Source organism: Juglans microcarpa x Juglans regia, chromosome 5D (genome assembly GCF_004785595.1).
Source record: "Juglans microcarpa x Juglans regia isolate MS1-56 chromosome 5D, Jm3101_v1.0, whole genome shotgun sequence".
Taxonomy (NCBI): domain Eukaryota; kingdom Viridiplantae; phylum Streptophyta; class Magnoliopsida; order Fagales; family Juglandaceae; genus Juglans; species Juglans microcarpa x Juglans regia.
The window spans coordinates 16,862,731-16,888,134 of NC_054602.1; the positions used below are offsets into that span (position 1 = coordinate 16,862,731).

General features: G+C 36.9%; 1 protein-coding gene across 3 annotated transcripts in view; it reads right to left on the bottom strand.

The window, feature by feature from the left end:
* Nucleotides 1-201: 201 nt before the first annotated feature.
* The window catches only part of LOC121264685 (vacuolar protein sorting-associated protein 54, chloroplastic), a 36,824-nt gene continuing 11,621 nt past the window's right edge, over nucleotides 202-25,404 (bottom strand). Inside the window, exons 4-18 of one of the 3 annotated variants that reach the window (XM_041167975.1) lie at nucleotides 19,098-19,215; nucleotides 18,055-18,129; nucleotides 16,314-16,470; nucleotides 16,131-16,219; nucleotides 13,994-14,247; nucleotides 11,910-12,081; nucleotides 11,735-11,818; nucleotides 11,221-11,642; nucleotides 10,775-10,928; nucleotides 10,431-10,512; nucleotides 7,252-7,493; nucleotides 3,010-3,077; nucleotides 2,478-2,558; nucleotides 1,886-2,149; nucleotides 202-483 (exon numbers count right to left, since the gene is read on the bottom strand). In XM_041167975.1, the coding sequence (XP_041023909.1) occupies nucleotides 2,011-2,149; nucleotides 2,478-2,558; nucleotides 3,010-3,077; nucleotides 7,252-7,493; nucleotides 10,431-10,512; nucleotides 10,775-10,928; nucleotides 11,221-11,642; nucleotides 11,735-11,818; nucleotides 11,910-12,081; nucleotides 13,994-14,247; nucleotides 16,131-16,219; nucleotides 16,314-16,470; nucleotides 18,055-18,129; nucleotides 19,098-19,215 (2,137 nt within the window). In that variant the 3' untranslated portion in view covers nucleotides 202-483; nucleotides 1,886-2,010. Of the gene's footprint in view, nucleotides 484-1,885; nucleotides 2,150-2,477; nucleotides 2,559-3,009; nucleotides 3,078-7,251; nucleotides 7,494-10,430; nucleotides 10,513-10,774; nucleotides 10,929-11,220; nucleotides 11,643-11,734; nucleotides 11,819-11,909; nucleotides 12,082-13,993; nucleotides 14,248-16,130; nucleotides 16,220-16,313; nucleotides 16,471-18,054; nucleotides 18,133-19,097; nucleotides 19,216-25,404 lie in introns of those variants that run through there. The other 2 variants (XM_041167974.1, XM_041167976.1) reach the window with 2 other exon arrangements.

Below are 25,404 nucleotides of genomic sequence, written 5' to 3' on the forward strand. Positions count from 1 at the left end.
TCTCTCCCCCTTGACTTGAGAGCGGGAATCAGGCTAATTTGGCCCACTTCAGTCCCAAACAAAGTTGCTCAACAACCTTAGCAGTTCAATTTTCAACAGAGTGAATGAACATCATTGCCTGTAGACGAGTCGGTCAGTAACAGTTTGGATCAAAACATCGGAAAAGGAAAAATTCCAATCAACGATTCAAAAAAGCATCTGTAAGCTAAGCACGTAAAGTTACAACGATATAGAACTCAGCCCCGGAACAACCCTAGTTGCTTGTTCACTAAATCAACAAATCAATTATGTTCCACCTAACCCCATAATAACTACAGCAAGGGGAACAAAAACATTAAAAAAAAAAAAAAAACCAAAACAATTATCATTACAAACCGTATATGAAGTGTGAGCATTACAAAACTTCTGCTTAGAAGACCCTTCCTGCCGCAACATGTGGATGGGATAAAGTAATTTATAAATCTACCTTAAAGCAATTGAAACCTGGGCACAAAAGTTCCAATCAGCAAGCCGACTTCAATATGATGTTGGACAAGAATAGTTAAGTGGTTATGTAGCACAGATATAAAAAGATCAACTATCCAAAGCATACAGACACAAGCACAAATGAGTTTCCTACTTGTTCCTTTTGTGGAACCACAAAAGGACAATACACCCAGGACGTATACAGTAAGTATGTAACCAAAAAAAGCAATCAGAAAACCTTCAGAACTAAGAGCACTAAAATTTCTGACCAGGTGCTTGGAAGTACTTAAATGTACAGCAACATTTCGCATAAAAAAACTGCTCCCAATCTCAGACTATACCCAAAAACCTATAACAAAGCTTACAGGTATTCACATTATAGATAATGCTAACAATGAAAACCTTAGAAAACATAAAACCAATACCTGGCAATATACAAAAACAGAAACATTGAACTAAAGTGAAGCTTGCTTCAAACCAAAAGGAAAAAGGAAAAGATCTAGTTATAAGAAATGTGAATGTCACAACCCTCAAATGCAAATATAGCTATAATAACCCACATCACTTGGTTAGAAGCCATCTAATTTTAGAGACAAATATTACTTCAAGACATAAATAATTACTACAACTAAACAAATTTGTTAGAAGGACAAAAGTACATGTTTCAAGCCCTAACATAAGATACCATAATAAACTGTAATCTGAATCTAAGATTGGAATGTCACTTTACAACATCAAAATTTGATGCATCATTATCATAGGCTTTCTCCATGTCCACTGTATTTTACTTAGTGCTGTCTAATTTTCTATGTTCTGATAGTAGTGTTAGAAATTTACAGCTCGTGTCATATTTTTTTTTTTTTATAAGTTCGTGTCATAAATGAATGATAAATATAACCATAACAGGGCAATATTGATTACATACATCAGTGCTTAATGTATCGGAATTAAATAGAAAAAGGATCTGTCCACACAATTTAGGAACAACCAGATTATAACAGGTAGCAAAACAAATTCAATCCAATAAAATAAAATACAAACTTGATCTCTATCAGACAGCTTCTAAAGGGCAGTCATAGACAGTGTTAATGTTTATAAGTAAACATAGACAGTGTTAATGTTTGTGACTGGAATCTATCATGTGTGCTAGAATCATATCTGAAAATCCAAAAAAAGAAAACAAAATACCAAACAGAAGTATAAACCTCTCTTAAGTTTAAGATACTGCAGCGCATTAATCAATTTGGGAGCATAAACATTCATAGATGCATATGAACTTAAAAGGGTTCCCATTTTTGCTATGATTTTTTTTCCTCTTTTGTGTTCTCTCTTTTCTATTACACATTTTTTGTGAAAGGAAAATTAAATACATGCAACAGATATATTTTTTGACATTTAAAGAGTGTAAATGCCTTATTACCTCATTAATGTAATTGTACAAGGCAAATGTGTAGTCTGAAAATTGGTTCTGACAACCCCAAACGGTCCATTGAAATCTGGTAGCCTTCACTGGAAAAACAATCAATTTGCTACTTATAATAACATCTATTGGCCAGCTTCGGACCCAAATCTTTCCACCAAAAATTCATCAAGTTTCCCCCAGTTTGGAGTACCAGAATTGCTCAAATCGTCGGAAGGCAATGACCGAATACACCCAAGAATGTGTTTAACATCTAGATACAGTCTGGTTAGACAGAAAAGGGTATCTTGTTAGAGTTCAAAAAATAGAAATATTGGTCTAGAGAACGCCAGATCCCATTGAAATTTAAACAGAGAAAAATGCTAGAAAAATCAAATTTTTTAACACTTTTAAATATTTTTAAAAAAATAAAAAATTCACAATAATATTAAACAATATTTTCTTAATCGCTAAGTAAAAAAAAAAAAAAAACTAAAAAAATAAAATAAAATGCCCAATCTGGCAAAAAAAAGGGGAGCCCAAATCGGGCTCCCTAGCATTGCTCTTAAACAGAATAGTATTTGATGCTCATGAAGAAGTTAGAAGGTCATACCTATTCTTTGCTTGTAGACTGTGGATATCTAAGCGTGAAAATGCTTCTGAAATTTGCGAATGAAAGATAATGACCACTTGCCTAAAATAGCACACAAAATAAGTAGTTCAGTAGCAGGAATTATATTGAATTTGTGCATATTAATGCTTTTCTCCTCAATAATTGTCTCAAAAGAATAAAAAGTCATCTATTTTCCTTTTTTTATTAGAGAAAAGATATTTGCAACCGTGAATTGTGCAACCACTGCGTAATTGCTTTGAAAAAAGTGAATAAAACATGGGACCCACATGAAAAAAAATTAATTTTTTAATAGTAAACTTCACTCTTTTTCAAAGTGATTACGCGGTAGTTACGCACTTCACAGTTGTATGTAGAATTACTCTTTTTATTATAGGTAAAAGGACATTTTTCCTTACAAGTTAAAAGAGTAGGGAGGAAAAAAAAGTAAAGGAAGTTCACATAGCAGATTGTATTGCAGTTATGTGCATTATAAGAAGTTTATAATAAAAACTAACATGATGATGAACCTCACCTGAAAATTACTTGAACATCTACCTCGTGTAAAGTCCGAGATAAAACACGTTGAAGAAATCCAACTTCCTGGGGGTGAGAAGAAGAGCTACTCAGGTCTAGTCAATTCACTAAAATTAGATCAAGCTAAATATAGTCTATCATATCCTGAACCACCCCCCCCCCCCCCCCCCCCCCCCCCCCCCCAAAAAAAAAAAAAAGAAAGAAAAAGACTCTAAGAATATATACATAAGCCAACCAATTTTAATCAACCTTAGATAATTGGTACTTTGTTTCACAGGAGAAATCTAGCAGCTGGGCAAGCAAACACAACTCAGAAAAAGTCACCCAAATCAATATTTTGCGTTCATTACTTCCTGATCAACAAATCCGTTTCGGCCAAGGCCCAAGATCCAATTTAAAAAATAGCAACCTTTAGGTCCAAAGTTAAATATGGGCTTGCAAATTTCAATTCATGTGCCTGAGATCCCACACATCTGCAATAAGTTTTCACGGTATTCTAAATAATGACCACCAAGTCGATTCCTGGGGGCTGGGTGCAAAATTATGAATCAAAAGACCTTGTCCTATTGAGGCTGGACATGTTGACAATGAGGTGGAGGGTCAGGTTGCGGGATCACTCAAAGCATGGAACTTAGCATTAAAAAGGATAGAGTACATTTAAAAATTTCCGCATTTATTTTGGTTTTATGGATGTAACATTCTATTTTTGAACTTCTGGTACTTTCGAGTGCTTCATATATGATTGAACCAGCATTTTGTTTTGGTAAGTAATGTAAGTTTAGCGCAAAGGGGTGCAACTCTAATACACAGGAAGAATACAAAACCAAATATCCAACTAGCACAAAATAACGATTCACCTCTCATTTTAATTACTCATTAATAGCAGTTTGTCTCAAGGAAATGTCATCACGAAACTTTTAAAGAAGCAAGGCCAAATATTACTAAAGAGCTGAATGTGAAGGCCGACTTCTTAATTTCATCTTTTACTTGGATTAACATCCTCTAGATTCTCGAGGGTAATTTATAATACTCTTCTCTTACTTTTTTTAAAAAAATAATACTCTTTTCTTGAATTTGGAAGTGATAGATCTTAACATGACAGAAGGTCCCACCATTGAATTTGAAAGCAATGATTGAGGTTTAAATAAATCCGCCTGGTAGATTACCTTTAGAAATCTAAAGGATCTCGATCCAAAAGCTGTTTAAATATGAAGAACAACCATAGTCATAGACACCCCAAATTATTGAAGAGATCCCCATGCCGCAAACGAAGAAGATACGTTCAGACATGCGCTAGAATGCACTGACTAGGTTCAAAGCATAACAAGTAGCTTGAGATTTTTTCTTCGTCTTTCACCCTTGGAAGTCTTTTAAAATGAGCTTTTACTACCAAAGTTGGCCATAACAAAGCGTACTAACAGCTTCCTCGTACTAAATGAACATGGCAACGGATCATTTCACATTAGAAATCATTATAATACAAATATGTTATGCCATCGGTTATATAAAGTGGGCCACATCGAGGTTGGGGTCCTTCTCTAGCCACACTAGGCTGAGTATGGGGGATGGTAATAGAATCAGTTTTTGGCATGATGTTTGGGTTGGAGACACGGCTCTTAAGGATGCTAATCCCTCTATTTTCAGAATTGCACAGGAACAGGATGCTTTGGTGGCAGATTTGAGGGAAATTACTAATGGCTCACAGCAGTGGAATGTCAGTTTCATTAGGGAGGCACATCATTGAGAGGTTGGTGTCTTTGTTGAATTCTTTAACTATACACCATTGGAACTGATGATACAGTGCTGGATAAGCCTGTTTGGTCTCCTTCTAGCAAAGAAAAATTTTCTGCAAGCTCTTTCTATGAGGTTCTCACTGAGCTAGTAATCACTTTCCTTGGAAGAGCATTTGGAGGAGTAAAGCACCTCTCAAGGCTGCTTTTTTTGTTTGGACTGCATCCTTAGGGAAGATCCTGACCATTGACAACCTAAGGAAACGTGGGTTTATCCTTATTGATTGGTGCTGCATATGCAAAAATAGTGGTGAAACAGTAGATCATTTACTTCTACATTGTGAGTTTGCAACGGCCTCATGGAATTAGTTTTTCAGCAAAATGGGATTAGCATGAGTTATGCCAAGGAGATACCCCAGAGTGCAGCTGTGTGGGAGATGGCTCCCATTTGTCTACTTTGGTGCATTTGGAGGGAAATGAATGACCGGAATTTTGAGGATCGAGAGCGCTCTTTGGAAGAGTTTAAGGCCTGGTTTGGTTATACACATGAAACCATCTCATCTCATATAATCATTAAAACTTTCTCAAACTCCCACACAAAATATAATAAAAAATTCAACTTTTTCAAATTCTAAAACAAAAATTATATTCTAACAATATTTTATTCAACTTTCAACTTTTATTTCATCTCACTTCATTTGTATAACCAAACGAGGCCTAAGAGCTTTTTCTGGAAGACTTTATTTATGTGGGCCATTGTTAAGACTTTAATGGTCTCAACTTTCATAATTTCCTTGTATCCGTTTCTAATTACTAACTAGGTGTAATCACATGTATACTTCCTATGTACTTGGGCAATGCTTATTTCAATATCAATAAAATAACTTCTTACTTATCAAAATAATAATAATGTTGCCAAAAAGTGTTAGAATGTTGGGATGCAAAGTGGCTACTCTTCCTATGAAATACCTCAGGCTACCTTTGGGAGCTTCCTTTAAAGCAAAAAATATTTAGGATGGAGTCGTAAAGAAGGTAGAGAAAAGGTTATCAGGTTGGAAGCGGCTCTATCTTTCAAAAGGAGGGAGAGTGACCCTCATTCAAAGTACCCTTTCCAATCTTCCCACGTATTTTCTGTCCTTATTTCCTATACCAGTGGGGGTGGCTAATTGGATTGAAAAGATATTTAGAACCTTTTTGTGGGGAGGCATGGGTGAGGATCACAAACTTCATCTTGTGAATTAGCAAAAAGTGTGCAGTCCAAAGGAAGCGGGAGGATTGGGGGTGCGTAACTTGATCACTTTTAACAAAGCCCTTCTTGGGAAGTGGTTGTGGAGATTTCAGTTGGAAGGGACTTCGTTGTGGAGAATGGTTGTGGATCGGAAGTATGGTTGTGATTGGAGGGGTTGGCGTTCCAAGGAGGGTAGGGGGTCGTATGGAGTGAGTCTTTGGAAATTTATTCGTAAGGGTTGGATGGTGTTTGCAACACATATTAACTTTGAGGTCGGTGAGAGTACAAGAGTTAGATTCTGGTTCGATGAATGGTGTGGTGAGAGAGTTCTTTCTTTAGCTTTTCCAGGTGTTTTCAGATTGGCTGGAAATCAGCAGGCCGCTGTCTCAGATATGCTGTGTCAAGCTAACGGTTCAGTGCATTGGAATATGATCTTTACTAGAAATGCATAGGATTGGGAAGTCGAAGAGATAGCAGGTTTTTTCAGCTTGCTTTATTCCTAGAGGGTTGGTGGTAATGGGTGTGATAGAATGGTGTGGAAACCTTCTGGGAGCAACAAATTTTCTGTTAAATCCTTCTTTAAGGTGCTGTCAAATTTTCAGCCCATTGTGTTTCCATGGAAGGGTATTTGGAGAGTTCATGTGCCTTCCAAAGTTGCTTTTTTCACTTGGACAGCAGCCTTCGATAAGATTTTAACGGCTGACAACTTAAGGAAACGGGGGATGATCGTCATGGAGTGGTGTTATATGTGCAAGAACAATAGTGAATCGATTGATCATTTTCTTCTACATTGCGAGGTGGCAAGGGAGCTTTGGGATGGCATACTTAGTAGAGCCGGGGGGTTGTCTTGGGTTCTGCCCAAGAGTGTGGCGGAGCTCTTAGCTTGTTGGAATAGGCATCATCATAGCCCTCAACTGGCCGCGACGGAGAGGATGGCTCCTTTGTGCTTATTATGGAGTATATGGATGGAAAGAAATGAGAGGTGCTTCAACAAGAAGGAGAGAGCTAGGGGGAATTATGGAATTTTTTTGTCCTTTGGTTCAATGGCTTTCAGCTATAGTTTTAAAAGGAGGGAATGTTCATGAATTTTTGCTTTCTTTTCAGCTTTCTAGGATGTAACTAGGTCTCTTTTGTATACTTCCTGTGTACATGGGCTTTGCCTAGTTTTGATCAAGAAAATTTCTTACTTATAAAAAAAAATTAAATAAAATAATAATGTTGCCAAATTTGGTTCTCCTCAAGTTCAAGTCATAAACGTAAAAATCCTAGCAGAGAAAGTTACCTTGGTAAGGGCACGGGCAAATTGACTGGGCTGTGGGTCCGAATCTTCAGGTCTATTCCAGCTCTCAACAATTTGAGGCAAGCCACGCAGATGAACCAATAACCTCTCTCTCATTATCTGAACAAGTTTTGTATGTATTTCATCTCGGTGAACTTTGAAATCCTGAGCAACTCGGTCAATCTCTGATACCAACAATGCTTTCCGTGTCTCTGGTACTTTCAGAAAAAGAATTCTCCTGATATCTTAGTCCAGACACAAATAAAATAGTCATTAACTAGTGGAATTTTTCTTCCAAACACCATTGGTACAAACAATGAAATTTTCACAGTCAACATGTTTATCAAAGGAAAAGGTCCTAAAACCAACAATAGCCAAAGATAAATCAAAACACTAAAGTCAAAGGTAGCATATTGACAAACAACCAAAGAGCACGCACAAGGTTTTGTCTCATGATTGAAAATAAAATTAAATAGGAATGCCACAAACTAAGCCACATCATTCAGAATACATCATTTCAAACTTCATCATGATTCACTAGACATAGAGCTAAGAGTACGTTTTGGAAAATCTAATTTCTTATGTAAACATTTTTATGTCTCACTGAAGAAAGTTTTATGACATTAACGTTACAAGTCCGGAAAGGTTAGTCTTTCACACCTATACGCTCTTCACCTGCCAATTTGACCTAAGCAGATCATTAGCTGCATGTGACTATGATGGTAACATTTTGGTGGTCATTAATTGTGGTTTTCTTGATCTATATATTAATAGAGTTCTGTTCTTTCCCAAGTTTTCTCAATCTAATAAGATTCTGTGCTCAATCATTAATATAATAATGCACAAGAAATAATACGCAAAACACAAAATGGCCATAAAAAACATAGAAAGATCACCTATAAGATATTTTTTTTATAAGTAGAAAGAGCACCTAAAAAATATGGCAAGAAAACCATCCATACTTGATATATATCTCTTTTTTTTTTAATGGTAACAATCCATACTCGATATATATGGGATTTAAGAGGGATTCTTGTATGCCTGGTTTTTGCCCACTACACATGTTGCTTTCAGCTTTCATCAGATGATTATATTGGGTTACACAATGTAGGCAGACTTGCCCACCCTGAAACCCTCCTTGAAAAGAATTATATTTCTTCATTTACAAGTTACGATATAAACAATTGTATGCGGAGTTAAACAGGGAATATAAGGACCTATGAGGACCTATAGAACATGAAAATAATATTGAAAGTCAGCTCCGCTACAGTGTCCTGGTAGGATTTAGCTTAAATGAAGAGAAAATAAGAACACTATAGACTCTCAAAGTTCCATGTCAATACTTTCTATTTTATTTGTTTGGATAGGCTAAACTACATTTTACTGGCTTACATAAAAAAAGAATACATTTTACCCGCTTGAACATTAAAGTTGCCACCAATTTAGTCCCTCAATGTTTCGAAACTTACAACTAACACCTTGAAGCTTTTAATTGCTATATATGTGATCCTTTTGTCAAGATCCATTAACTATTGGTCAAACACCGACGTTTTGACGCATCCCAATGTTTTGGGTTTAGCCTTATAATCAGCTTGTTGCTTCACCATCATCATCACCATCATTATCACCACAGGAATCAACCAATCATAAATAAACCTATGCTTCACTTTTCTTTTTCTTTTTTGATACGTAACGTTGCTTCACTTTTGTATTAGGATCCTATTAGTTTTGTAAGTTTTGTATTTCATCTCTGGATGGAGCAAAAATGTTGATATTTTGTGGCTTCATATTGTGGGCACCACAAGGACATGAAGCCCACTTTCCATGCTCTGGTCTTCAAGTTCACCAAAGTTGAGTTCATAAGATCGACGTCAATGAATTAATTACTTCTTTTAATTTATTCCTGTACAATCTGGTTATACAAGAGATGAGTCATGAAAGTCATATAATTAAGCTGTTGATTATAATTATGAATCATTGATTTCTTTTCGCTTTTTCTCTGTTTGGTTTCTGGGAAACAAAATGCTCATAGTTGAGTGGGTTACAGGATATGGCCCAGGAGTTTTAAGTACCAAGAAATGCTAATGTTTTTGTAGTGAGGAATATGAAGTACATGGCCCTCCAAGCTGCTATTAGATGCATTCATGTTTGTATCTCATTTACCATATATTTGATTCGTCATTATAATTATAATGATGAATATTTTACCTATAAAAAAATGATGATGATAAAGCAGAAAACTAATTTCAAACAATTTTGAAGTGGTGTTTGTGAGTTTCTAAAAGAGGAAGAAGAAAGCGAGGCTTCAAGTGAGGAAGAGAGGGAGAGGAGCTGGGCTGAAGATAAAAACCGAGAAAAGCATTGAAATTTTGAAAAGCAGCTAAAACGTCATTGTTTTGGGCACTAACAGGCCTAATGGTTAAAGAGATCCAGATAGAAGGGCCAAATTGCCATCAATTCAAAACTTCTAAATGTTAAAAGACCAATTTGCAAACAAATACAAAGTTAGGAACTAGGATGTATCTGAGGCAATGAAGTTATGTCAGCAATTTCAAAGATGACAAAAGTCCAAACCCATTTTTTTAATCCTTCTTTCTTTCTTACAATTTTTGTGTGGAATGCATAGGTAGTAATAGAGAAATATGACAGTGGGACCTTGGTTGAGAGAGAGAGGCTACAATGTCAAAAAATTTTAAAACGGAAAAAGGTCAACATTTAGGGCATTTAATAGCAAAAGGTTAACTAATCCTAACATAAGGGTCACATTGACATCATTCAAAAGTTCAAGAAGATAGACCTGCATGTTTTGAAATTTAAAGGAATAAAATATATTTTAGCTTTTACATATCAATATGATTCAAAGGAGCTAAAAGTGGACACTGCAAATGGATAAAAGAAATATGAAGAAGAGACATCAACAAATTAAAAAGACCAAACCCGCCCCCCCCCCCCCCCCCCCCCCCTCCCAAAACAATAAATAAATAAATAAAAGAAGAAGAAAACACAAGCATACAGGCAAAATCAAGGCTAGAAGCGTAGAGTAGAGTTCAAGTTGTACGGTGCTCTGGAATAGAAACTATTTGTTACAAGAGTTAATTATGCTTGATTCATTTGGATCAAATTTCCATAAAACTGGCAGAAACTTCACAAAAGGAGAAGCATTTTAATTTGGTATCACCTACCGGGGATAGTAGCATATGTAAAACCAATTACTTGACTTGCCAAGGCCAAGTGTTTTGAAGTGATAGACTTCAGGCCAGACACCTGCCATACCATTTCGAGCCAATTAAAAACTAGAACAATGACCACCATTTAAATTGGGTTACACTGAAAGCATCATAGAAAATAGAACCAAGAATCAGACATATTAGAAAGAAGATCCAATAATTTATTTACTATAAAAAGGCAATAAGGATGAACATATTTAAATATCTACAAATGTCACCAGAGTTCTCAAATGTCAATTTCAAAGAGAGAGAAAATTTGAGAATGCATAAATCAGCTATATACAGATCAAAATTAGTACCTGCATGGCACCAGCACCAAGAACAAGCTGACATGTTCTTGTATTGAAAAATTTTAAAATTTCGACAACACGATGAACAATTTCTGAAGATAGTGCTGGCAAATAGTTGTTCATATCAGTATACTCTGACAATATCTTCAGCAATATTAAGCCGCTGGAAGGCCAAAAAATAAAGAAACAAAATCACTGATAATGATAGTAAGTTTTTATGTGAAATTAATGTTACAAGACAAGGATCTCAGTATTATAAATCAACAAACAATTTCACCTAAAAGTGAGTTATCATGCAATATAAAGCAGTGCGAACAACACAGTAAGTCAACAGCACTATAAAAGACAAATAGATGCCACTAACTAACTAAGCATAAAACTGCAAGTATCAACAATATGTGGACAACTGTTTAAAGTAAAGAAGATAATAGAGAGAAAGAAACAAGAAAACTAACCAGTTTACCATGTGATAACCAACACCTTTATACATAAGAGTATGAGAGGTAGATTTTCCATGCTCCATTTTACTATTGTTATTATGAGCCGAATAAGTTGTGGTATCAGCTCTATTTTTTCCAATGCCCTGAGCCAAAGGAATAGATTTCATTTCTTCCGAATTCTCAGTAGATATTCCACTAATCTTAGTCTGATCAATTTTCTGTTGAGATTTCAGTGGTCCAGTATCTGTAATGAGTGAACCATCATTGTTTATGATCACTTCACTAGAGCTTGTTTCCACATTATTTTCAGCATGATGGGGGTTCTCAGAAATCAATTCTTCAGAACCAAAAAATGAAGCGACAATGGCCTGAAATTCATCAGGAACATCGACTTCCACCCATGTTTCTTGGTCAAGCACTGCCTTAATTTTTGCCATCTACAATAGCAACAAAATATTTAGTCCAACAATGGCACACATATAGTCCAGATAAAAAGACTTAATGCAAGTAATCATGTTCAAGAACTAACGCGAGATTCATGCTGGAATTCGACAAAGGCTTTGGCCTGAGACTGCAGTGTTCCACGTATGCTATATCCCAACCTTCCACCAATCTGTTTATGTTAGCATAGATCAGCATCATAAATATAAACAGAGGAGTTTTATCTTTCAATTATATTATACTAATAAGATGTACACCAATACCTTCTCTGTAGCGGTTATAAACTCCTGGGTGATGTTGTATATGCTTAAAAACTCCTGTAATCTCAACTTAGGATGAAGAAGAGCACGAACACCTAGGAGCTTTGCCCATCTTCCATGAGCAGCATCACAAGCTGCAAAAACAGCTTCTGTGTTCTCCCGCAATACATCAGCCCTGTTTGGGGATTACATTGGTTCAGAGTGTTATATTCATTTGGCAAAGCTTTTGATACGAGGATGGGATAGAGTTAAACTGAACACTTGATAAATGAGCCACCAAGATAGATAACAACCATTTAGGTTGGAAATAAGGTCTTGAAAAGACCAATTGGAAACTGGGTTCAAAGCCTATGTTGTAAGGTCTCGCCCAACAGTTGCCCACAAGGGTACTGTACTATGACAAGGTAGCCATCAGTCATGTAGAAACCGGTGCAATGACATGACAGCTCTCATGGTTTGATACGGAAAGGATGTCTTTAATCTGGTTAAACATTGGATCCGTGTAATGCACCCCCATCACACAAATCAGGTAAACCATTGGCTTTTCACCAATGGGGCGTGGTCCCTAAGAATTGTTTGCATTCAAGGGTTTGACCCTTAGACTTGAAGGGAACATATCCCCAAGACCAAGGCCTTTACCACTTGCGGCAACCCCTATGGTTTTCAGGAAATACAATAATATCCCAATTACTAGTTCCTTAGAAACACAAAAGTGAGTTTATGATCACGAGAAGTGCATTGAAATGCGATTTCCAAAATGGAAATGGGTTGCAATCTTTTCAAATAAAAGCTAGAACTTTTGGGGTACGAATTATTACGACGATGATGAGTGCTCTTGTGTGTGCATATATATGTATGTATATGTATATTATATATTTTTTATTGTCTACATTTGTGAAAAAATATATGTTACAGACAGCAATTCAATTTCACACCTATTAAATGTGCAAAAAAGATATGCTATCAATTTTGATAGGAATAAAAACAAAAGATCACAGCATATTTCTTGTTCACATTTTTTTTTTCATGGAGAAAACTACTGATTGAAGGGAACTTGGGGGAGAGTATAAAAAAAATAAGAAACACATGTTTAAGTTCGAAAAAATCGCACCTTTTAGCTTTTTACAAAAAATAAAAATTAAATTAAAAAAAAAAATTGCACAAGTATTTAGAGGCCAAAACTTGGGGTTTTAGAAAAGTCATATCTTCAAAACTTTAAAAAATATCAGGGACCCGATTTGTTAGTTTATTCTATAGAATTTATAAACATATATACATAAACGTTTAGACTAAAAACCTTGAGATACTTCCAAATTTTGTAGAAATGGTTTTTGTAGTTTTTAAGGAAGGTCAAGAGATTTTGAAACTTTTTGGGAGGCCAAAGGGACTTCGTTTTCCAATTTTTATAAAAAACCAGCAAAAATATTATTTTATGTTACTTTTTGGGGCTTTTTTCCTTTTTTTTTTTTTTTTTTGGGGGGGGGGGGGGGGGGTGTGTGATGGTAACATGGCTGCCAGTGCAAACACAGAAACATAAATAGAGATGGTTATCACTTTCATGTGAACTGTAATTCTCTTTAACCATGTATCTTATATCTTCGCTCTATGAAATGGGGATCACAACCAGATTCCCAGACTGTCACACAGGTAACTGCTGCAGTACAGCAATCCTTGTCATAGGAACACTGCCTTTTTACATTCTCATTTAATATATGACCTCGCAATGAGTTGATTACAAGTACTTCATTTCTCACAGGCTAGAAAAGGAAACAGAAAACACTCAAACATTAATGCAACTTACTATGACTGCATCGCATCATCAATACAATTATTGGTAAGTTAAACACATACCCAATGAGTCTCAAACTCACAACCACACTATGCGCCCCACTTAGTAACCCAATTATTTTTTCAATAGTACATTTCCATTATGACTACTTTTCAAACAATCCTAATAAAATATTTGTTTTGTGAAAACAAAATTAGCACATAGCATAAGCACCCCATTCCCAGAACTTTCAAACTGACGTTTAATCAGATGTAAAGATAATCAGAAAATCATAACAACCAACAGAAAAAGGGTCCACCTGAAATTTCTCGACATATTTGAGGGACTTATGGCCTCATTTGATTTTCCCTGAAATGAAGGAACCTTAGCAGCTCTCTGAGGTGAAAATGGTAAAAGCGAACCACGCTGACCCTCACTGTCTTGTGATGTTTCTGCAGTTGCAGCACCAAGCGCAATTGCAGCAGCAACTGAATCAGCAGCATAGTGACCATCAATGTTGGACATGATCCACTCAATGGCCTTTTTCACTTCAGCAGCCCGCACTAAATGTGTCTGCATTCACTAGAAGAAAAGAAATCATATTACATCACTTAAATATTAATAGGAAATATGAGATGTTGAGAAACATTAAATGAATTTCTTGATTTTTCAAAAGAATTTTATCTATGCAGAAAATATATGGCTCTAAAGATGATGGGGTTTGTCGTAGGCTATATTTCAGCATCAGTAACCATGAAGCCATATTATGCTGCTGATGAGTTGGTGAAGGCACTCTCTCTCTCTCTCTCAGCCAAGTCTCCTTCCAAACTTGGGAAACTTTTTGTACATTTTTGGTAGGGATATATCCTTGGGCTTTTGTATAGCCTTTTCCTTTTAAAAAGACTACCTTTCTACTTAAATTTTTATATACCTTTATTAATAAAGTATACCGAGAGTATAAATTAGAAACACCTAGTTTGATTTCTTTTAAAAAACAATTCCAAGACAAGTTTATAGATACTGCCATCCAGTACTAAAAAGATATATAAGACAAAAAAAAATCATCATTTAGCTCTTCCATTCTTCTCACAATTCTCTAAACATCAATCGTTCCACTTCTTCCAAATACAACACAATAGCATATCGGGACCAAACATGTTCCATAAAATCTTACTGTGAAGGCTGCCCTGTCAACTTTCCAACAAAGGAAAAGGTCTACTACCCATCGTGACATGACCCACCTCATTCTAGAGAGGCTAAAAACAGCTTTCCAATAATAAGAGGTCCACAGTTTCCACATCCCTAATGCACATGTAACAAGGATTTATCACTACAATATGTTGTTCCTCGTGCAGTCCAATGTGAGGGCTTTCCCTACGGCTGCCTTCCACGCAAACACTGTCTCTCATTTGAGCTTTACTCCAAATGCTTTTCCATGTGAAAGCAGACCATTCATGTGTAAACAACCCAATGACTTTACATCCAACACCCCCTCTTAGATATGGCCCAACATATCTTGTCTTCTCTTCCTCCACTCACCCAAAACAAATATATCTGGCATAGAAAGAGGCCAACATGACCAACTCCCAATTATGTGCTGCTCTAATAAATTTTACTTCCCATATATTAGAGCCATTCGAATTCTCTAGATTGTTAGCCACTGAACCGTCCATTATCTTTGCTATGTTGATCAAAGACAGGGAAGGCCCTCTTCAAAGGTTGGGCTCCACACCAAATGTACTAAAACTTTACCATTGGGCCATCTTCCAATACAGAACTCCCCTCAGCCCAATGTATGTTTTTCCACACTCCAGAAGTATCATTAACCTCGTGGGAATGCCAAACACCTCACACACTAGCATATTTCATGTCTATTACCATTCTCCAAAAGCTCTCCCTTTCATTCACATGGCCCCATATCATTTCCCAAATTAGGCACAGTTGAACAGAATCGGTTTCCAGATAATCCAATAGGCATGAGCAGTCAACATTTTCAAATGAATGAGCCACAGAGCTTTATTCCAAGGGAAAAATCTTCGAAATATAAGCTATTACCTGATGCCACTCTTGTGCCTCTTTGTTAAACACTACATGCAGTTAATAAATTACAAATTGTTAAGAACCAACGAAAGCTCAAGCCACATTTGGACATATACTCCGAAAGGACTAATCGAGATTACAATTGGCACCCTTAGAATCCTCATATATACTGTAAGAACTTTTCCATCCAAGGAAATGTGGGACCTCACCATTCACATATTTTCAATCCAGATTATTACACAAATAATTAGAAGTAGCAAGCTTGTGGGTTGGATTTCTTGTCTCGGTCTAGAGCAAGAACTTATGAAATAAGCCCTTTATAACTGAAACATTCAACATTTTAATTTCGTTTCAGTAAAGCAAAAATTAAACTTCAATGAATATAAAGTACCCAAGTATAGTCAAATACACATTACCCGTACAATCTTGAAAATAGCACTCAAAAGTTGAACAAAGCTTTCAGATGATAGACTCCTCAACTTGCTTGCAAGCGATGCACCTCCACCTGAGTCACCACACAATGAAGGCTGAAACAAACAGATCACAAGCACAAAAGAATCTATTGTATCTGTATAAAAGAGTGGCAATAAACTTCTCACCATCAGAATCAGCTGTTCGTTCTCCAGTGGTGAAATCGGACTCCAATGGCCGGAGGAGGAGGATGGGAAGCAGCTCTGCAACTGCAGTCTTAATAGCAATTTTCATATCAGCAGTAAGCGTGTCTCGGTAGATCCTCAACACAGAAGGGAGCTTTGCCTGTTATTGATCACCATATCATGAGATGTTTACCCTAATTGAATCCAGGTCTGACTTCCACACGTAAATTAAATAAAATACCAGAAAAACAGCATAAATATTAGTGTTCAGTGGATCAGGGTAAATGTTTTTAATAACAATTCCATCAACAACATTTTTTTTATGAGTAAACAATGCCATCAACAGCATTGACAGTAAAAAGATTACATTTAAAGCACCTAGAACCACAGGTCATAAGCATAGACCAGCAAATGGTGTTTGGATCAAAATGATAAACTGAATACATCAAACCTAGCATGTCAAGACAATTCTGCAAAATAATTTAAGCGAGACCATCCATTAAACCAAACTTTTTACCAGCGTGCTTAACTTCATTCATTTATCAATTTTTTTTTATATAAGTAATAATTTTTATTGATGTGAATGAAATTAGGCAATGCCCGAGTATACAGGAAGTATACAAAGTGAGACACCTAATTACATTCTAGTAGGCTAGAAAGAAGATAAAAACTCATGAACATTCCCTCCCTTCAATACAATAGCAGAAAACCATTGGAAAAGAGAGAATACAAAAAAGTTCCAGATTTCCCCCGTTGCACGCTCCACTTCATTCATTTATCATAATACAGAAGTCATGATTGCAGAAAATCTCAAAGATTGCGCTGAATATATTATTGTTTTTAACAAAACTTGTGTCTTCTCACCTTTCTTCTTTTCCAAAAACTCATTGTTTTTTCACCTTTTTTATATAATTTGTGTACCATATTCCTCTAACATGTTTGAAACAAATACAAAATTTAAGTGTTGACTCCTAAGTCACATAGATAAAATATATAGAGATATTTGCAATCTTCAATAGCAACAGACAAGATACACAATGCTAATTTTGTAATATCCAGAGCCTCAACTGGAAATCATTGAGGCTCTCTTGCATATAACCAACTTCACAAACATTAGTCAGAAACTTTGAATAACCTAAAAAGCTTCTATTCACACATTAAATTCAATTAAGAGTCCGCAAACATTTGCAATTCTAAAATATGTTTAACATTTCAAACCTCTCTTGCATCTACATTCTTCATCTTGTATGCATAATATCAAAAATAAAAATCCAAAATTCTCATTTTCTAATTTTACAAGCGAACTCTTAACATATTACTTACGTCCTTCAAGGGTAAAGTAACGACACCCGTGATCACATCATTAAGGATAGAAATAGAAAAACTATTATTAAAGAATATGGCATGTTGAAAATTAAACAATTTTTGTAGGCTTAATAACAGCCAGCATCGCCATCTGGGGAGCATGAACTTAATTACAGGACTCATGGAATTTTCTCTGCTACGTGAAAAGTATTGGTCACTCATACACTTTCTGCTTTCTTGACAATGCAGTGACTCTTACACGTGAGTAACAGGAATGTTTAAGAGTCAGACAGCATAACTATTACCAAATTCACAGCTTAAGAGAAAATTTTAATTTATTATAAAAAACAAGGTACATGGTATATGCACAGAAAAAAGGATAAGTAATATGGTCAACGGTCTAAACACAATCTCAGGACAACTACAGACGATTACTCACAGTTCTGAGCAATCCAATTATGATGGGAAGAAGACGATCCTGAAAATTAGTGGTCTCTTCTTCATCCAACTTAACCTGCTGACATGTCAATTTAGTTATCAGTTCACAGAGTGCATCCAAAATTAATCCTGAAAGTCACATGATGAGATTCTAAATAAAATTACTTATAAGGAAAGCAAGTACAAACTTTTTTCTTCTAACTTACAAAAATAAATTCACAACAAATTTGATATAAAAGCAACCATATAGATAAGGAAACAGTGAATGAAAATTCTAGAACATCCGAATCCATACATGTCAAAACCAGGAGAAGAAGTGCCATGATTTGGGTGCTAAACCAAACCAGTAAAAGTAATCATGTATTCAGGCCCCCCACAAAAGCCCAGTATATTTTATTCTGCAATTGTGCCAATAACACTACATGAAACAAATTTATGTTTACCCGGAATGGGGGAATATTAATGGAAGGGCAGAGGCTATAGGAGAACATAAAAGATGAATAAAACCAATTGGAGATATGCCAAAAATAAACTTTTTTTAATATGTAATATGCCAAAAATAAAACTGTTGATTAGAAAAATATTGTAGCTAGGAGAAATAGTCAGAATGTCAGAACAAAATATTAAGGTCTTTAAAACTGGTTGCCGTCCTAAAATATGACTGCTTCAGGTACTTAGAAAAGATATTTGCAACCGTAAATTGTGCAACCATCGCATAATCGCTTTGAAAAAAGTGAATAAAACATGGGACCCACATGAAAAAAAATTAATTTTTTAATAGTAGACCTCACTCTTTCTCAAAGCGATTATGTGGCGTTTACGCACTTCACGGTTGTATATAGAATTACTCTTCAGGTACCAACAGATCAAGTTGGCTGACATGCAATCAAAAGACATGTTTCCTCCGTTTCGTACAAAGCACCATAGTGCAGAAAATTATAATTTCTCGCATGGACGAAAAAGTATTTTTAAACAAGCCAATTAGAGAAACCAGAGCATTCAATCTCAAGGGCAGGCAAAAAATGAAGTCACTAAGCTTACATCATCATCATCTTTTCCATTTGCTGGAATGGAAGCCCTTGCTTTCACTTGGGACAAAATTACAACGTCTGAATCTCCAGCATCATGTATTGAAGCGCGCATAAATTCTGCTGAAAGAATGCTACAAAAATAAATGTAATCAGTTACTACTGGCTCATCAGTATGACTCCATTGAACCTAAAGTTCGCAAAACTGGGTAATGACAAAGAGCCAGTTAATGATAACTATAAACTATAAGGAGCGCTTCAATTAAAAACCCAACAAATAGAGAAATGGGTATTTCATGAAATTATGGCATGCAGAAGGTAACTTTACCTAACACCACCACTACAAACCAAAATTTTGATTATAAAAAAATTTGATTGGAACATGATATAAACCATTATGGGTCATAACACCCGAATCAGCACATAACTGTTGCAAGCATACCAAATTATTAATTTGAAAATGCCCATGTGGTGATGACATAAATCCCAAAACCTGCCTTCTTTGTATAACCAAAAAAAGTAAAGAAAAGTCAATTAAGTCTCCTTGTTTTGGCTGAAAAGGTTTTCAGTAAAACGTTTTCAGCTTTTCGTGTGTTTGTTAGGAGTGGAAATGGAGTCAACGGAAAATGTTAGGTAGGTCAACAAGAGAAATAGCCTTTGGGGCATCAAAATACCCTCTCGAGAGCTATAAACATTTTTTGGACCACTCTCTCCCCTTTCCTCATTTCCAAATCCAACAAGCAGATTTGTCAACCACTATAGAGCAATGCAACCACCTCACTCTCCAGCTAGCTCCACCACTCCGCCTACACTACCCCCTTACTGCCCACCATCACACTGCCTATGCAACCTCCTGCCTGCCACAGCTCTGCCTACTTTGATCGAAAATTTCTTATTTTCCTCATTTATGTGGAAACAAACATAGCCTAAAAAAGCAGGAAAATGGGGAAAATAGTTGCAGAATACAACATAGAGGAACAATCATGGTCTTAAAACTTAATTCCATGGGATTGACCCAATTTTTGGGTACCAATGGCTGTTGTCGGTAAATTCTCGACTAATCAATAAACAAAGATACTTTTTCTTTATCGGTAAAAAAGGTTGTATTGATCATAAGGATAGGCAAGAGCCCAAGTACACGGGAGATATACAAGAGCAACGCCTAGGCGTGATGTTCCACTGATACAAGAAATTCATGAGAGTTAATGCCATTAAAATCAATTACAATCAACCAATGGCACAAGGTATTAAAAAAGAAAGTTCTAATCTCATCCATTAACCACTCATGATCTTCATTTCTCTCGTTCATCTCCCTCGAAAGACACCACCATAGGCAAATCGGAGCCATCTTCCAAATTGCGGCAATCTGAAAAGTGCCTTGAAGGACTCTCCATGAAGCTAAGAAATCGATCACCCTTCTTGGCATCACCCAAGCTACACCTACCCTAGCAAAGATGTCATTCCACAACATTGGGGCAGTCTCACAAAGTATTAGTAGATTAGCAACTAACCCCCACTCCTTTTGCACAAACAACACCAATCCAATACTATGATTCGGCGTTTCCTTAAGTTGTCTATTGTGAAGATCTTCCCCAAAGAAGACGTCCATATAAAAAAGGTTGCCTTTAAAGGGGCCTCTGTCTTCCAAATACTCTTCCATGAGATAAATTTGCATTTTGTGTATTCATGGATTGGTAGGAATGGACAGTGAATTTTTCTTTCACTGAGGGGCATCAAAAAAATTTATCTCCAACTCCCCCCTCATAGGAATAGAGTATACTAGGTTATAGAAGTTGGAGAAAGCATCGACTTCCCAATTTTGGGTGGCTCTAAAAAATGTGGCATTCCATTGAGTGTCGTTGGATTGATCTAGAAGGCCTGCAATCAAGGCTTCCTTCATTCTTGCTATGCCATAGAATTCTAGATAAGCTTCCTTGAGTGCCCTTTCGCCACACCATACGTCAAGCCAGAATTTGATTCTAAACCCATCACCCATCTCAAAGCAGGTATAACTAAAGTATGTAGTCCATTCTCTTCTAATGTGTTTCCAAAGCCCCACCCCATATGGTCCACTCACCTTGTTCAAGCACCAACCACCCCATGCTCTACCGTACTTTGAATCTATGACGGTTCTCCACGAGGCTCCCCCATTCTTGGTGATATCTCCATAGCCATTTGTCCAGCAAAGCCTTGTTAAAAATTTTCAAATTTCGGATATCCAGACCTTCTTATGAAATTGGGGAACATGGCCCATTTTACCAAATGAATTTTTTTTGATAATTAATAAAATTTATTGATCATCATAATTAGGCATGGCCCAAGTACACAGGTAGTATACAAGAGAGAAATACCTAATTACAACCTATAGACAAAAAAAGAAACATACAAGTCATTAAAACTATCCCCCTCAAATACAATAGCCTTAGCCCAAAGTAACAAAGATTGTAAAAATAAGTCTCTAATCCCCCCCAATGATCATTCTCTATTTTCAAAACATCTTCCATTCCTCTCATTCCATATACACCACATAAGACAGAGGCACCATCTTCCAAACAACTGTTATTTGGCGATTTTCTCGTATTCCACTCCAACAAGCCAAAGATCCACCACTCTCTTAGGCATCACCCAAGCAATGTCCAGCCTTATAAAAATTTTATCCCATGGAGCCCTTGCCACATCATAGTGGAGAAGAAAATGGTCCATCGATTCGCCATTTCGTTTACACAAAAAGCACTAATCCATTATGAAAAAACAACACTTCCTCAACTTGTCTATGGTCAGAATTTTCCCATGAGAGGCCAGCCAACCAAAAAAAGCAACTTTTAGAGGCACTTTGCTTTTCCAAATGCGCTTCCAAGGGAAGACAATGGAAGGATAAGAAAACATAACATTATATAAGGATCTAACTGTGAAATTATTATTCCCTGGATGCATCCCAAGCAGTTTGTCCTCCACACCACAGTCCAAATTCAAAGCATACAAAGTGCTGTAAAAATCAGAAATGTCTCACTTCCCAGTCTTGAACTGCTCTTATAAATGATACATTCCACTGCAGCAGGCCATTCAAGGAAATCATATAATCAGCAACAGAAGCTTCCTTATGCAATGCAATTCTGAAGAGAGAAGGATAAACCTCCTTTAAAGCAATGTCTCCGCACCAAACATCAACCCAAAAGCTGACACTAGTACCGTGCCCACCACAAATCTGAAATTATGAATGAAATCCTCCCAGCCCTTATAAATTTCCATACTCCCACACCATACGATCCACGCACTTCATTAGAAATCCAGCCTCCCCAAGTGCTCCCAAATTTAGCATCAACCACAATCCTCCATAAGCATCTCTTTCTTGGTGGAACCTCCACAACTATTTCCCAACTAAGTCTTTATTGAAAATAATCAACTTTCTAAGTCCCAACCCTCCACAAGAAAATGGTGTACAAATCTTGTCCATCCATCATTCATTCCCCCCCCCCCCCCCCAAATAGGAAATCTCACTAAAGTTTCTCCATATGGTGAGCCACCTAGGAGGGAAGCGGAAATATTGATAGCAAAAAGATTGGTAAAGTGGAGAGGGTACTTTTAATAAGTGTGACTCTACCACCTTCAGAAAAGTACATCATCCTCCAACTAGCAAGTTTCTGCTGCATTTTTTCTAACACATCATTCCAAATTGATATCAATTTGTATGGAACACCCAATGGGAGGCCAAGATATTTCATTGGCAACTGAGATATCTTGGATCCCTAGATGAAAGCCATACTTTCCACATTATGAACATGCCCCACCAAAACTACATCTAATTTGGCCAAGTTCACCTTCAATTGAATCAGCTTTGAAGCATAGAAAAAGAGCCCTTAAGGCCTCGTTTGTTTGCACAACCATTTTCATCTCATCTCATCTAATCATTACAACTTTTTCAAATTCTCACACAAAATAAAATAAGCAATTCAACTTTTTCAACTCCTAAAACAAAAATAATATTAAAAAAATATATTTTAACAACATTTTATATTACATTCAACTTTTATCTCAACTCATCTCATTTCATCTGCGAAAATATACGAAGCCTAAGACTCGAATACGGTCATGGTTGGCCTCACAAAATATTAGGGTATTTTTGGCGAAAAAGAAATGAGATATATTGAGAGACCACTATTTGCCTCCCCTATTGAGACGCCGAATAAGAAACCACCCTCCATAACACGTAAGATCATTTTGCTAAATGCTTCCATTATGAAACCAAATAGTAATAGGGACAAAGAAACTTGCAACTGAGATGCAATGTTTGATCCATGAGCATCGTTTCACCCCAAAGAAGCCCTGACTCCCCGACTTGAGTCTACTATCCAAGCATTCATTGGCAATAAGCAACGAATCAAGTATTTGCCTCCCCTTTACAAAGGCATTTTGGGGCTTTGATATTAACTTCTCCATCACCATGCTTAACCTATTCGCCAAGACTTTTGAGATGATTTTGTACATCCCACTCACCAAGCTAATGGGGCGATAATCATTAACCTCAACCACACTCGGTTTTTTTGGAATGAGAGCAATGAAGGTTGCATTGAGGCTTTTTTCGAACCTTCCATTTTCATGGAATTCTTCAAAAACCCCCATGATATCACCCTTGTTCATTTCCCCAAAAGTCTGAAAAAGAACGCCATAGAGAAGCCATCTAGACTTGGGGCTTTATCACCCGCCATACTTTTTAACACTTCTCAAACCTCCATCTCTTCAAAAGACCTTTCAAGCCATCCTACTTCTTGTGAGTTGACAGCATCAAAAGTAATTCCATCTAGGTTTGGTTGCCAAGAAAATTGTTCTAAAAGCAAATCTTCATAGTAGTTGACAATGTGATTTGTGATCCGTGATCTTAGGTTGGTTAGAGATCCGCAATCTCGGTTGTTCCTCCTATGCGAATTAGCCACTCGGTGGAAAAACTTGGTACATTTATCCCCCTCCTTCAACCATAAGGCTTTAGATTTTTGTATCCAAGATATCTCTTCCAAAAGAGAAACCCTTTGAAGTTCCATAGATGCTTCCCTTTCCACTTCTATCAGTTCCCTTTCCTCCACCACACCCTCCAATCCCTTAAGTTCCTCCAAGAGTGAGTTCTTCTGGTCTTCCACATTGCCAAGCACCTGTTCATTCCAGCTCTTCATGTCTTTCTTCAGTGCCTTCAGTTTGCAAGCCACGATGTAACTTGGATTTCCTTGGAATTGATCAAAAGACCACCATTGTTTGACTCTATCAATGAAGCCCTCTAATTTCAACCATCGATTCTCAAATTTGAAGAAGTACCTTGGGCCTTCATGTACACCTCCACAATCAAGAAGGATGGGAAAATGTTCTGAACAAAATCTGGGAAGTTGCTTTTGAATAAGATTCGGATAATGTGGTTACAAATGGTCTTTGAAACAGCTACATACAATCCTGGCATAGTGTTGAATCTCCTTTACTTTGTGGAGGACCCATTTCGAAGTCTGGCTATCACTGGGGTGTAAGAAATTCAAAGGGGTAGGTGCCTCCAAGAATTGCTCGTCCATGGGACTCGACTAAAGTAATAATGGACCATCTTCCTTCTCCAGCTCAAGACTCAACACTTGCTAGAGCTCCTTCTTAGCCCCCATCAAAATCATACATAACCAATACACCTAGGGAAGTTTCGACCCCTGCTATGACCACGTCACAATCCCCACCTTCATTAGAAGCCTTACCCGACCTCAGGCCTTCTTCTAATGGAAGTTTCGACCAATTCTGTTGACACAAGTGAGTTCTCATCGTCATTGGCCTTGATTTCATCTACAATTTATACCTCGGAAACAAGTACAACTTCCTCGATTATCGCCGGTGCCATCGCCACCACTATGTATAGGCCAGGATGTCACCCACCAAATTGCCCTCCTTTGTCGATCCTTTTTGTGCCATCCTCGTCCGATGATTCATTGGCTTCAATGTCAATTTTGTGATTTTGGAGGAAGACCTGACTTTGAAGGAATTGAACAAGGTTTTTTTTTTTTTTTACCCTCCAACACTGGGTTGGATGGCCTAAAACCAAATGGGCTTTCATCTTACTTTTTTCAGCCTGTGAGATCCGAGGCCCATAATTCCTTCTTTCATTTGCTCCCGAGCCCCATCCACAGCCCATAACTTTCAAATACCAAGCCCAGCCCCATACCCTTGTTTACCATCCGAATAAAGCCACTGACCATCTCCCTCAAATCCATCATCTTCTTTTATAGGCTATCTAAAGTCATCTACTCTGCACCGTGACATTGAGCAGAGCGCCCCCTCCCTTCTTGCCTAAGTTTTGTTGGCTG